This window comes from Babylonia areolata, chromosome 26, assembly GCF_041734735.1.
Source record: "Babylonia areolata isolate BAREFJ2019XMU chromosome 26, ASM4173473v1, whole genome shotgun sequence".
In the NCBI taxonomy this organism is placed as follows: domain Eukaryota; kingdom Metazoa; phylum Mollusca; class Gastropoda; order Neogastropoda; family Buccinidae; genus Babylonia; species Babylonia areolata.
This window is the reverse complement of record NC_134901.1, coordinates 28416607-28429856: the sequence shown is the minus strand read 5'-3', so window position 1 is coordinate 28429856 and position 13250 is coordinate 28416607. Positions and strand designations below refer to the sequence as shown.

General features: G+C 44.5%; 1 protein-coding gene across 1 annotated transcript in view; it reads right to left on the bottom strand.

The window, feature by feature from the left end:
- The window catches only part of LOC143300550 (uncharacterized), a 28953-nt gene extending 16247 nt beyond the window's left edge, over nt 1-12706 (bottom strand). Inside the window, exon 1 of the mRNA XM_076614301.1 lies at nt 12366-12706. Coding sequence (XP_076470416.1) covers nt 12366-12474 — 109 coding nt within the window. The 5' untranslated portion in view covers nt 12475-12706. The remainder of the gene's footprint in view (nt 1-12365) is intronic.
- Between the last annotated feature and the right edge of the window lie 544 nt (nt 12707-13250).

Below are 13250 nucleotides of genomic sequence, written 5' to 3'. Positions count from 1 at the left end.
TGAAAAATCCAAACATGAGGTGCTGGGCTTAGGGATCTACAGGGATTTGGGGGAAACGTTGCCCGGGGGACGATTTAGGACACTGATGATTCGCCCAGGAGGATCTATGGAAATGGGAAGGGAGGAGGGGTAGGGGTGGGGGGGGGAGGATTTTTGGCATGACACCGTCATCTTGCTCACATTCCTTTCTCTGCAGTAAACATCTATACCTGTTACCTCCTGAGTGCTGTGAGCCTTGGTGGTTTTGTTTTTGGTTGTTTTGTTGTTGTTGTTGTTGTTGTTGTTTTTCCTGTCTGTCTGTCTTTTGTTGTCTACTCTTTTCCCTTCCTTCTCTTTCTTTCTTTCTTTCTGTCGGTCTGCCTGTCTTTTTCTGTCTATCTATCCGTCAGTCTGTCTGTCTATCTTTATTTCTTGCCAATTCTTTTCCCCTTTCGTTTCTTTCTGCTTGTCTTTTTCCATCTGTCTATCTATCATTTCTTTCTTTCTCTCTTTTGTCTGCACTTCCTTCTCTGTCTATCTCGATCCTTCCTACCTTCATAGCAACATTCTTTCTTTCTGCCTTCCTTTCTTTGGTCTCCAGTTCCCCGCCCTCCTCTCTAGTTCCCCGCCCTCCTCTCTATCCCCTCTCTGTAGTCTCCAGTTCCCCGCCCTCCTCTCCAGTTCCCCGCCCTCCTCTCTATCCCCTCTCTGTAGTCTCCAGTTCCCCGCCCTCCTCTCTATCCCCTCTCTGTAGTCTCCAGTTCCCCGCCCTCCTCTCCAGTTCCCCGCCCTCCTCTCTAGTTCCCCGCCCTCCTCTCTATCCCCTCTCTGTAGTCTCCAGTTCCCCGCCCTCCTCTCTATCCCCTCTCTGTAGTCTCCAGTTCCCCGCCCTCCTCTCTATCCCCTCTCTGTAGTCTCCAGTTCCCCGCCCTCCTCTCTATCCCCTCTCTGTAGTCTCCAGTTCCCCGCCCTCCTCTCTAGTTCCCCGCCCTCCTCTCTATCCCCTCTCTGTAGTCTCCAGTTCCCCGCCCTCCTCTCTAGTTCCCCGCCCTCCTCTCTAGTTCCCCGCCCTCCTCTCTATCCCCTCTCTGTAGTCTCCAGTTCCCCGCCCTCCTCTCCAGTTCCCCGCCCTCCTCTCTATCCCCTCTCTGTAGTCTCCAGTTCCACGCCCTCCTCTCTAGTTCCCCGCCCTCCTCTCTAGTTCCCCGCCCTCCTCTCTATCCCCTCTCTGTAGTCTCCAGTTCCCCGCCCTCCTCTCTAGTTCCCCGCCCTCCTCTCTAGTTCCCCGCCCTCCTCTCTAGCCCTCCTCTCTAGTTCCCCGCCCTCCTCTCCAGTTCCCCGCCCTCCTCTCTAGTTCCCCGCCCTCCTCTCCAGTTCCCCGCCCTCCTCTCTAGTTCCCCGCCCTCCTCTCTAGTTCCCCGCCCTCCTCTCCAGTTCCCCGCCCTCCTCTCTAGTTCCCCGCCCTCCTCTCTAGTTCCCCGCCCTCCTCTCCAGTTCCCCGCCCTCCTCTCTAGTTCCCCGCCCTCCTCTCCAGTTCCCCGCCCTCCTCTCTATCCCCTTTCTTTCGTATCCGTTCCTGCTGCAGCTGTGGTTGCTGATGTTGTTGTTGTTGTTGCCAATATTGTTTTCCGTCTTCACAGCTTGTGAAGTGGAAAAGATTTAACGCTTGAACCCCTCCACCCCCAGCCCCACCCCCACTCCCGCCCTCTCTCTCGCTCTCTGTCTCATGCGTGCGTGCGTGCGTGCGTGTGTGTGTGTGTGTGTGTGTGTGTGTGTGTGTGTGTGTGTGTGTGTCTGTGTGTAAATGAAAAGATTTACCGATTGAGTCCCTCGTGCCCTCCCCATCTCTCTCTCTCTCGCGCGCGCGAGCGCATACATGCGTGCGCGCTTGCTTGCTTGTGTGTCTGTACTTATGTGTCCGCACACGCTTGCTGTACACATACACCCTTTCACAAGAGCGCGCACCCGTCCGTGCATGCGCGTGCACATGTGTGCAACTATTTGCGGCTGTGAAGCGAACGTTACGAACACGCTGGTTACATGAAGCACATCTGAACCGCCGCTGACAAAAAAGAAAAAGAAAAAAAAAGATGCTGACACTGCAAGTCTATGGATGTTCTGCTTCACACAGCGTCGGCATCCCCATCAGGTATGGGGCAATAGGTGGTACTTGGGAGAAGGTGGATCGTTCAGTCCTGCTCTAAAGGCGGCGATACACTGTTTTAAAGGCGGCGATACACTGTTTTAAAGGCGGCGATACAAGGCGGTGATACACTGTTTTAAAGACGGCGATACACTGTGGTATTAAACTGTGCTAAAGGCGGTGATACACTGTTTTAAAGGCGGCGATACACTGTGATAATAAACTGTGCTAAAGGCGGTGATACGCTGTTTTAAAGGCGGTGATACACTGTGATAATAAACTGTGCTAAGCCGATGATATACTGTGATAATAAAATGTGCTAAAGGCGGTGATACACTGTTTTAAAGGCGGTGATACACTGTGATAATAAACTGTGCTAAAGGTGGTGATACACTGTGATAATAAACTATGCTAAGGCGATGATATACTGTGATAATAAATTGTGCTAAAGGCGGTGATACACTGTTTTAAAGGCGGTGATACACTGTGATAATAAACTGTGCTAAAGGCAGTGACACACTGTGATAATAAACTGTGCTAAAGGCGATGATATACTGTGATAATAAACTGTGCTAAAGGCGGCGATACACTGTTTTAAAGGCGGCGATACACTGTTTTAAAGGCGGCGATACACTGTTTTAAAGCGGCGATACACTGTTTTAAAGGCGGCGATACACTGTTTTAAAGGCGGTGATACACTGTGTTAAAGGCGGCGATACACTGTTTTAAAGGCGGCGATACACTGTTTTAAAGGCGGTGATACACTGTTTTAAAGGCGGCGATACACTGTTTTAAAGGCGGTGATACACTGTTTTAAAGGTGGCGATGCACTGTTTTAAAGGCGGTGATACACTGTTTTAAAGGCGGCGATGCACTGTTTTAAAGGCGGTGATACACTGTTTTAAAGGTGGCGATACACTGTGATAATAAACTGTGCTAAAGGCGGTGATACACTGTTTTAAAGACGGTGATACACTGTGATAATAAACTGTGCTAAAGGCGGTGATACACTGTTTTAAAGGCGGCGATACACTGTGATAATAAACTGTGCTAAAGGCGGTGATACACTGTGATAATAAACTGTGCTAAAGGCGGTGATACACTGTTTTAAAGACGGTGATACACTGTGATAATAAACTGTGCTAAAGGCGGTGATACACTGTGATAATAAACTGTGCTAAAGGCGGTGATACACTGTGATAATAAACTGTGCTAAAGGCGGTGATACACTGTGATAATAAACTGTGCTAAAGGCGGTGATACACTGTTTTAAAGGCGGTGATACACTGTGATAATAAACTGTGCTAAAGGCGGTGATACACTGTGATAATAAACTGTGCTAAAGGCGGTGATACACTGTTTTAAAGGCGGTGATACACTGTGATAATAAACTGTGCTAAAGGCGGTGATACACTGTTTTAAAGGCGGTGATACACTGTGATAATAAACTGTGCTAAAGGCGGTGATACACTGTGATAATAAACTGTGCTAAAGGCGGTGATACACTGTGATAATAAACTGTGCTAAAGGCGGTGATACACTGTTTTAAAGGCGGTGATACACTGTGATAATAAACTGTGCTAAAGGCGGTGATACACTGTTTTAAAGACGGTGATACACTGTGATAATAAACTGTGCTAAAGGCGGTGATACACTGTGATAATAAACTGTGCTAAAGGCGGTGATACACTGTTTTAAAGGCGGTGATACACTGTGATAATAAACTGTGCTAAAGGCGGTGATACACTGTGATAATAAACTGTGCTAAAGGCGGTGATACACTGTTTTAAAGACGGTGATACACTGTGATAATAAACTGTGCTAAAGGCGGTGATACACAGTGATAATAAACTGTGCTAAGGCGGTGATATACTGTGATAATAAACTGTGCTAAAGGCGGTGATACACTGTGATAATAAACTGTGCTAAAGGCGGTGATACACTGTGATAATAAACTGTGCTAAAGGCGGTGATACACTGTTTTAAAGGCGGTGATACACTGTGATAATAAACTGTGCTAAAGGCGGTGATACACAGTGATAATAAACTGTGCTAAGGCGGTGATATACTGTGATAATAAACTGTGCTAAAGGCGGTGATACACTGTGATAATAAACTGTGCTAAAGGCGGTGATACACTGTGATAATAAACTGTGCTAAAGGCGGTGATACACTGTTTTAAAGGCGGTGATACACTGTGATAATAAACTGTGCTAAAGGCGGTGATACACAGTGATAATAAACTGTGCTAAGGCGGTGATATACTGTGATAATAAACTGTGCTAAGGCGGTGATATACTGTGATAATAAACTGTGCTAAAGGCGGTGATACACTGTGATAATAAACTGTGCTAAAGGCGGTGATACACTGTGATAATAAACTGCCTTAAAGACAGTGATACATTGTGATACACTGTCCTAAAGGTGGCGATACACTGTCCTAAAGGCGGCGATACACGGTGATACACTGTTCTGAAAGCGCCGATACATTGTGATACAATGTCCTAAAGGCGGCGATGCACTGTGATACACTGTCCTAAAGGCGGCGATACACGGTGATATAAAATTCTAAAGGCGGCGATACAATGTGATACACTGTCCTAAAGGCGGCAATACACTGTGATAATAAACTGTCCTATAGGCGGCGATACACTGTTATAATAAACTGTCCAAAAGGCAGTGATGCACTGGTCTAAAAGCCGTGATACACTGTGATAAGTGTCCTAAAGGCGGCGATACACTGTGATAAACTGTTCTGAAGGCGGATATACACTATGATACACTATATTCGTTGGCTGTACACTGTCCTGTGGATCATCCGCTTTAGACAGGGAACAGAACGAGTTGTTAGAGAAGAGAAGTGCTTCCTCTTCCCCCCACTTCATTTCTCTCTCTCTCTCTCTCTCTCTCTCTCTCTCTCTCTCTCTCTCTTTCCTGAGCGGTGGTTTTCGTGGCGGTAGTGGTTGTGGCACATCGTTCGATGTGACTGATGCCAAGTATATGGGTTGCTCTCTCTCTCTCTCTCTCTCTCTCTCTCTCTCTCTCTCTGTCTGTCTGTCTTTCTCTCTTTATCTTTCTATCCTTCTCTCTCTTTCATTCGTTCTTTCTTTCTCTCCCTCTCTCTCGCCATCTCTCTCTCTCAACTGTTGTTGTCATCGCCGATGGGCGATATTGCTGGGTGTGCCTTGTTCTTCACCTCCTTCTTTTCCTTCCTCTCACATTTCCATCCTTCTCCCCTCCCCATCTCCATTACACACACACACACACACACACACACACACACACACACACACACACACACACACACACACACACACACACACACACACACACACACACACGCACGCACACTCATACATGCACTCACAAATGTTCATGAACGTACACACACACACACACACACACACACACACACACCACACACACACACACACACACACACACACACACACACACACACACACACACACACACACACACACACACACACGCACGCACACTCATACATGCACACACAAATATTCATGAACGTACGCACACATACTAAGACGCACACACACACACACACACACACACACACACACACACACACACACACACACACACTGCCATTCCTTCTTCTTGTATGTAAAGTATAATGACCAGGGGACTTCTGCATTGGTCGTTGAAGACAGGACAGCAGAGACGAAGGTGGTATAGAAATGTCAAGACTCTCCTGACGGTCTGGCCCTTTCTCCCAAGTCTGACTGGAAAATCGAACTGAGCCTCTAGTCGTTCGGATGAGACGATAAACCGAGGTCCCGTGTGCAGCACGCACTTAGCGCACTGAAGAAGAACCCATGGCAATAAGAGTGACCTGTAGAAGAAACCCAGTCGGATAAGTGCACAAATGTATATATGCAGGCACTCAGGGCCTGACTAAGCGCGTTGGGTTATGCTGCTGGTCAGGCATCTGCCCAGCAGATGTGTAAGGTATATGGATTTGTCTTAACCCACTGACGCCTCCTGGAGAGACTGAAACTGAAACTGAAACTCTCTCTCTCTCTCTTGGAGAGAAGGGAGGACGAACACACGCGCACGAGCGCGCGCGCGCACACACACACACTCTCTCTCTCTCTCTCTCTCTCTCTCTCTCTCTCTCTCTCTCACTTACTCACTCACACAGACACACAATTACACATGAAAATAAAAGGCATAAATGAAAGTATGTATATAACCTAATTAAGTACGACACATAACTTAAAAGGATCGTAACAGGAAAAAACGAGCCAAAGCCTTCAAGACTCACATGTACTTTGCGCTTTATGCAGTAAAGGAATCACGAGGAGAAAAAATCGTTGAAAAGTGCTCTGTATCAAATATGATATATATATATATAATAAGCTTGGAAGGAAAAAAAAAACGGAATGAAAAAAGGCATGCGAGCAGGATCGAACCATGCATGTTCAGTTCAGAAGCAAGCAGACTGATCCACACTGCTGCAACGCTTCTGACGTCATTTGACTAACTCTATTACATAAAACAAAATTGACGTTTTCTTCTTCGTGCGACAAAGAGATGTGATTGTAGTGCTGACCACCTTGTTGTACTGCTGTGAAACATGGACGACGTGTCGCCGTCACATTCAACAACTTGAGCAGTTTCACCAGAGATGCCTACGAAAGATCCTCGGCATAAAGTGGCAAGACAGGGTCTCCAACCTCCAGGTCCTAGAGAGGAGCGGTCTGCCCAACATCGAAAGCCAGCTGATCCAGTGCCAGCTACGCTGGACAGGACACGTTGTCCGCATGACAGACAGCAGGATCCCGAACATGCTTTTGTATGGCCGTCTGAAGGAAGACCACCGTGAACTTGGTAGACCCTGCAAGCGCTTCAAGGACGCCTTGAAGACAAACCTCAAACCCTGTGACACAGATATCGCTTCCTGGGAAACTGATGCCCTTGACCGCTCTCGCTGGAGGATGCTGTGCTCTAGTTGCATCAAGACGTTTGAAAACAAGAGAACGCTGGGCATTAAGGAGAAGCGTGAGCGAAGGAAGCAGGGCTCAACTTCTGGAGACGTTTTCCCTTGCAACACCTGTGGGAAGTGCTGCGCATGCAGAATCGGCCTCTTCTCCCATATGAGGACACACACCAACAGATAAGCCTGCCTGCCTACTCATCCGTCGGACCGACGGGAGACTCCATCATCAAAACAATATTGACGTTTTCTTCTTCGTGCGACTGACAAATAGATGTGATTGTAGTGGACGTAATAAAGCCGTTTGAATCATGTTTATTTGTGGTTTTATTATATCTCGATTATTCTTGTATTTCGGCGGTAAAGGAGACGTTGCCATCACTTCAAGCACACCGCAACACATGGTAGATCTCTAGATCTGCACTGACGAACCAGTCTACAACGGGCTGAAAGAAACGATCGATTCAATTTTTCTTTTATGTACATTCCAGTTAATTCAGTGTCCACTTTAGAATATTTATATGCAGTAAACAAGTCGATGGTGTTGTTAGTATCACTGTATGTTTTCTGTCCAGAATTTGTATTTCTTTCCTTTTAATTGTGAACAAGAAAAACAAGGTCGTCGTCTTCGAACACAACCTACCTTCTGTGGAAAAACTCAGTGGAAAGATAGTTTGTTTCTTTTGTTGTTTTTCGTTTTTTTTTTTGTTTTGTTTTTTTGTTGTTTTTGTTTCTTTTGTTGTTGTTTTTTGTTGTTGTTTTTTGTTTGTTTGTTGTTGTTTTTAATTTTCGGATTTCGGAACGAATCTGAACGAAATAAACCGTTAATGATTCGGAAATACGGCTTAATTCCGAAGACTTACAAGCTGTTATTGGTATGAATGACTGTGAAGATGATTTTTTTTCACACTATGTTTAAGCCAAATTTGGTATGGCAGACAAAGTATTTCCATAGATAATGGCAATGTTAAAGTTTACCACCGACACACAGACAACCGAACACCGGGTTAAAACATAGAATCACTTTGTTTACACAAGTGAGTAAAAAAAGTTGGGGTAGAAAGTAACAGACAGAGAGTAACAGACAGAGACAGATAGATGGAGTATGGGTAGTGAATAGCGAACATCAATGATACTGAAACATAAACAGTACATTTTAGGATAAAGAGGTGTCGGGTTTGAAAGATTCATCAGGTAATGTGTAAGTTAGATTTGAATTTTTGAAATTTTTATGTCTTTTTTCAATTTTCTGGGAAATAAAATTCCATGACCAACCCCTGAATATGCAAGGCTTGATTTACATAAAAATCATCGATGTAAATGGAAGACTTATCTTATGTGAAAGTAGAGAGAGAGGGGGTGGGTGGGTGGTGGTATGAGAGCTTCTGAACACGAGTTCAGCACGTGCTTTATGTTTATTTTGTGCGTGCAATGACCACTGAGAGAGAGAGAGAGAGAGAATGAATGAATGAATGAATTTTCTTTAATGAGGGAAGTGGAATAAGCAAGGACATGCTTTTTTTTCATCCAGCCCTCAGGGCAAAAAATTAATAAACGAACAAACAAGCAAGCAAAAAATGATAAGACAAAACAACAGCAACAACAAAAAACAACAACACTAAAAGCACACCAATGAAACTATCGTGACCACTACACTCACATACACACACACACACACACACACACACACACACACACACACACACACACACACACAGAGAGAGAGAGAGAGAGAGAGCGAAAGATATTCTGAACATAAATTCAGCACTTGATTAACGTAAATGTTTTGTGTATGCAATGACAAGAGAGGAGAAAAGAGAGAGAGATACAGACAGACAGACAGAAAAACACAGAGACAGATAGATAGAAGATAGATAGATAGGGAGATAGATAGAACAAGAACAAGAACAAGAACAAAACTTTAATCTCCAGGCCTCCGGCCCCTAGAAAGAGGTCAAAAGTACACAATATGGTGATCACTCAACCACAACAAAATGTAAAATACGTACTAACTTAACCTGTAGAACAAAAGTGCTTCTCGTGCATTGTAAATTAATTCTAACTTTCATCATTGTTGTCACAGAATTCCTGTCGTATCTTCAGGGCATTAAATATATAAACGCATAGTTTACGAATACTGTAAACAGAACCATTCTTCATCAAGTGAACATACGATTGACCTTCAGAGTTCAGATGTTTTTGCCGCAGGTCATTGTAAAGGACACAATTGTTTATAAAATGGTTTTCATCTTCGATTACATTACAACGTTTACATGCGTAATTTGAATTACATTTGAATGTTCTTCTAAAAAATGATCCATTTATTGGGAGCAAACCAAGCCGTAATTTTACCAAACAGTCCCTAAAACACTTTTTATCCACATATTCAAAATATTGCTCACACTGAAAACCAGTTTTAAACAGTCTGTAGTTATGATATATATCTTTAGACATTACTGACTCGTCCCACTCCTGCATAAATATATCTTTCATTCTTTGCTTAAATAATGACAAAAATGTTTGCTCACAACCAACGCCTTGTTGCAACCAGACATATCCAAACCCAAGTCTAAATAAAGTATTTTTTACTAAAGACACCCAGCATTTTTTTCCCCTTTCGTCTAAGTTAAACAACATCAAATATGCCTGTCTGGGAGATAGATAGAGAGAGAGAGAGAGTCACAGACAGAGACAGACAGAGATACAGACAAACAGACAGAGACGGGACATTCCTCTCACAGAGGTACTCATCTGTCGTCATGCTGAAACTAGTAGCTGATGACTATAAACATGTCTGTCTGTCTCTGTTTCATATTTCGTTCTGCATTCCTGCACACGTGCTCGCGCGCGCGCACACACACGCGTGTGTGTGTGTGTGTGTGTGAGTGTGAGTGTGTATCTCTGTCTATGTGTGTTGTGTGAATGGGGACGTGGGGTGGGAAGGGGGAAGAAGAAGAAGAAGACGAAGAGAGATATATATATATATATATATATATAGAGAGAGAGAGAGAGAGAGAGAGAGTCAAAGTCAAAGTAAAAAAAAGGTTTTAATTGTCAGGCCTCTAGCCCATAACGACAGGAGTCACAGCAAAATGTAGCATGCAACATGTGTAGAGAGAGAGAGACAGACAGAGAGAGAGAGACAGAGATAGAAGACAGAGAGAGAGAGAGAGAGGACAAGACAAAATCTTTATTACCGAGGGTAATAGATAAGCAAATAACATTCTTTTTTACATCCAGCCCTCGCCCTAAAGAGGGAAGAAAGCTAAAGAAGTGAAAATGAGAGAGAGAAAAAAAAAGAAGAAAAAATCAAAACACAATCAAAATACATCAATATTTTCCCATTATTCCACCATTCACAGCCATTCCACCCCGCCCCCACCCCACCCAAAATAAAAAAAGCATGAAAACACACACACACACACACACACACACACACACACACACACACACACACACACACACACACACACACACAAATAATAGAAAAAGAAAGAAAGAAAGAAAACCAAAAAAAAAAAAAAAAAAACACCTGAAGACGCAACGGAGAAAACAACACTCCTTCCGTCGCAATCAAACACAATCCCACCAGTTCACACACACACACACACACACACAAATGCACTCACTCAAGAGACAGCGAGAGAGTGAGAGAGACAAAGAGAGACAGAGGCAGAGAGAAACGGGCGAACAGGCAGACAGATAGACCAACAACAGGAATGCTGACATAGTTTTTGCATCATTTCAAACTGAATGCATCACCCTCACCCACCCCCACCCCCTCATCCGCCTTCATCCCACCCCCCGGCGCTCCACCCGCCCACACAACACGCCCAAAAGATAAGTTCTCCCATTGTATTATACCGGTGAACGTGAACAAACGCTTTAAATACCACCCTATTGTTTATGCCAGGGGGTGTTTACATCAACCTGTGTGTGTGTGTGTGTGTGTGTGTGTGTGTGTGTGTGTGTGTGTGTGTGTGTGTTTGAGACAGATAGAGACTGAGACTGAGACTGAGATGAATTATCTATTCATACAGGCGATAGCCCATAGTGCGCATGTGCCGTGTGTGGGAAAGAGTGATTGGGGGGTTGGGAGGGGGGGGGGAGAGAAAGAGAGAGTGAACAGAGAAAGAACACAACCAGAGATAGGAAAAAGAAAAAGAGGGAGAGAACAGAGAGAGGGAGAAGGAACTGACCTTTTTTTTAATGAGGGAAGTGGAACAAGCATGCATGTTTGCTTTTTCACATCCTGCCCTCAGTCATGGCAAAGAGGAATGAAATCAAAATGTTCACAAGATAACAGAAGGTTATGGAAATACATAAGAATTCAACTCCATATATATTCAAATACACTCAAATGCACAGTAAACATTTACAGGTACACAGTCATAATGCTATGACAAAGATGTTTATAAATATAATAGTGCAATAAGAGAGAGAGAGAGAGATGACGATGATGATGATAGTGATGATGATGACGATGATGATGATAGTGATGATGATGACGATGATGAAGTGCACACAGGACATTCGGATACACACAAATAATGAGAGAGGGTGAGAGAGAGAGGGTGAGAGAGAGAGGGAGAGAGAAAGAGGGGGGGAGAGAGAGAGGGAGAGAGAAAGAGGGGGGGGAGAGAGAGAGGGAGAGAGAGAGAGAGAGGGAGAGAGAGAGATAGGAGGAGAACAAACACGTTTCACTCCAAACTGGAGGGGGGGGGGGGGGGAGAGAGACATGAGAAAAAGTGTACTCAAGGGAGACAAAAAGCGCGCTTCTGTCGGCATCTGACTGAACTTCCGGAACACCATTTTTGTTCTCATTTTCCGAAAAATGAAATCTGGTAATCCAAGGTTAGACCTCCGTGTTCCCCATCTGTGTTTACCTCCACACAGTTTTTAACACAACACACACAGGTGCAGTCTGAACAAATGAAAAAAACAAAACAAAAGAAACACCAACCAAAACATTTACTTGAAAGCAGTGGGATAGGAGATGGAAAAAAAAAAAAAAAGGTCAGAAATCGCTGATGTTCTCACAGGCGAAGCGGAGCCAGTGCGTACGCAAATCGTATGAAGGAGATTTCGTTTCATGTTTTGCTACCATGTCATACATTCTGGAAACTACGCCCGAATTCTTGTCAGCACGTGTATACATCCACACAAATGCGGTTCTAACATTGAACGACACTAAACAGAATCACAATCCCTTCGGTTCACTGAATAATGAGAGACATGACCATGCACCATACCGCATTGTTGATTAAATAAATGGTTACTCACATGCTCTAGAATACGCCGACGCCACCCGTAACACAGAGCAGAGTACCACCATCACAACGATGAAGCTTACATCCTGAAGGCATGACCGACCACACCTCGATTTCACCATTTTGTTGATGTTGTGGAAGTTTATACACTGATAAAGTCACCGATTCCGTCTGGTTTCCCCTCTGCTCTCTATGCACCAGCAGAGTATTGTAGAGGGGGCAAAGCAAGTTTTCAGTTGGCGGATAAAGGCAGCACAGAACACGAACGAAGACTCAGATTCAGTTCTGTTCCTACTCGCTTCTCTCTCTCGCAGAAAGAAGGTGTGTGTGCATGTGTGTGTGTAGTTTCGGAAAGGTGGCTTCGCGGCAGCAGTTGCATGCAACCAGGGGGAACACACAGTCATTTCGGGGGTGGGGGGGTGGGGTTAGGGGTGTTGTTGGTGTGAGATGGGTGGAAAGGGAGGCTGGGAGAGTGGAGAGAGTGGAGGGGAGCGTGGAGGTGGGTTTTGGGGTGTTGGATGTGGAGAGAGAGGGTGTGTAGGCGCCTGAGGTATGTATGTTCGCGTGTAAAATGTTATTCACAATGTGTTAGAAAGTATGTGTAGTGTTGAGTTATGTTGTGTTGTGTTGTATTGTGTGTGTGTGTGTGGGTGGGTGGGGGGGGGGGGTTGAGGTGGCAATTGGGGGTTGTGGCAGATTATTGTTTCAGTTACTTTCTACCTACATAACTGCCTAACTTTAATTGTTCCCAAATAGAAAATAATCAGTCACCCTTATGTGAAATACTCATTATATATATATATATATATATATATATATATATATATATATATATAGATAGATAGATAGATAGATAGATAGATATACCCACGCGTGCGCGCGCGCGCTGGCGCACACG